At 41.5% G+C, this 1,146-nt stretch overlaps 1 protein-coding gene across 2 annotated transcripts in view; it reads right to left on the reverse strand.

The window, feature by feature from the left end:
• Positions 1-1,146, reverse strand: part of LOC109540234 (ATP-binding cassette sub-family G member 5) — a 6,196-nt gene that overhangs the window by 3,692 nt on the left and 1,358 nt on the right. Inside the window, exons 2-5 of one of the 2 annotated variants that reach the window (XM_048668118.1) lie at positions 1,076-1,146; positions 830-1,020; positions 627-771; positions 395-568 (exon numbers count right to left, since the gene is read on the reverse strand). In XM_048668118.1, the coding sequence (XP_048524075.1) occupies positions 395-568; positions 627-771; positions 830-1,020; positions 1,076-1,146 (581 nt within the window). The remainder of the gene's footprint in view (positions 1-394; positions 569-626; positions 772-829; positions 1,021-1,075) is intronic. The other variant, XM_048668116.1, reaches the window with a different exon arrangement.

A 1,146-nucleotide genomic window follows, 5' to 3' on the forward strand; every position in this document is an offset into this window, starting at 1 on the left:
GCAAATGCAAGCCAACACAGAGCTGAAGAAAAAATCAACATTTACAGTTAAAACGTTTCATTTGAGGGCGCGTTTGGGATAATAATGTGCGAAAACACGCAAACAACTCAATTTTTTAAATAAACGTTGTGTAAAACTGATGGCTAGAAAGGCGTTGAAAATTTCCAGATTTAACTTCAATTGACTTTTCCTGAATGTTTTTTCAAATGCACGCCGACTTTTCACCGTATTTTTTTCTGTTAAAGCCGTCGTTTGCAAGTGAAACTCCCGAAATAAACACTACCTTCCTAAGAAGAAATAATGAAAATAATAAAATAAAAMTAAGAAAATACTGAAAAGCTTCCGACCGATTGACTATCGAATTTTCCATTAAACTCCACGCTTTTGGGCTTACCTAAGCACAAATACAGCACCCGATCCAAAAAAGGAAAGACATCGGATCGGGGCTTTTCCATTGTAAGTATCACTGCTGATCCATATTTTTTGGCCGCATTGGACAGAATTGAGACCACCAGGTAAGTGTTCAATGGATTCAGATCCCACGTTGGTTCGTCCAGCAGCAGGACAACTGCAGTTTTTCGTGAGTTATTATCGCGTTCAACAAATTCCGAAGTTTTGTGACTTGCCAGGGTCTTTGATGAGCTGGATGCCGATCATCAGACGTCGATATTCGCTTTTGGTTAAATTTTCGATGCACCGATTGGACACCTGCGAAAGCGCCAAGTCGGCCATCACTTGCTTCACTTTGGATTTCTTCAAGTATCCTGTCAGCTGCAATTGGAAATTAATTTAAAAATAATTAATAGACAATTTTTTAAGGAAAAATTACCCTTGTAGGGGTGTAGTACAGGGTCTGTTCAACTGTAAGCCCTTCAATGAGGTCGCACTTATGCGTAACATATCCACATCTTTGCTGGAAAAGGCAGACAGTCATCGGCTGGTTGTTCAGCAAAATCTGCCCCCTCACTGGCCCTTGGACTCGTCTGGAAATCACGTCCAAGAGCGCCTTTTTGCCGCTTCCTGTTTAACCCAATTAGGGCGTATTTGGGCGCACGTATTTGTATTGGTTGCTTACCTTTGGACCCCAACACGGCCAGCACCTCCCCAGAATGGACAGTCATTGAAACATCTTTGAGGATTATTCCT

This window comes from Dendroctonus ponderosae, unplaced genomic scaffold, assembly GCF_020466585.1.
Source record: "Dendroctonus ponderosae isolate FM_Combo_2020 unplaced genomic scaffold, Dpon_F_20191213v2 Dpon_F_20191213_7, whole genome shotgun sequence".
Classification (NCBI taxonomy): Eukaryota; Metazoa; Arthropoda; class Insecta; order Coleoptera; family Curculionidae; genus Dendroctonus; species Dendroctonus ponderosae.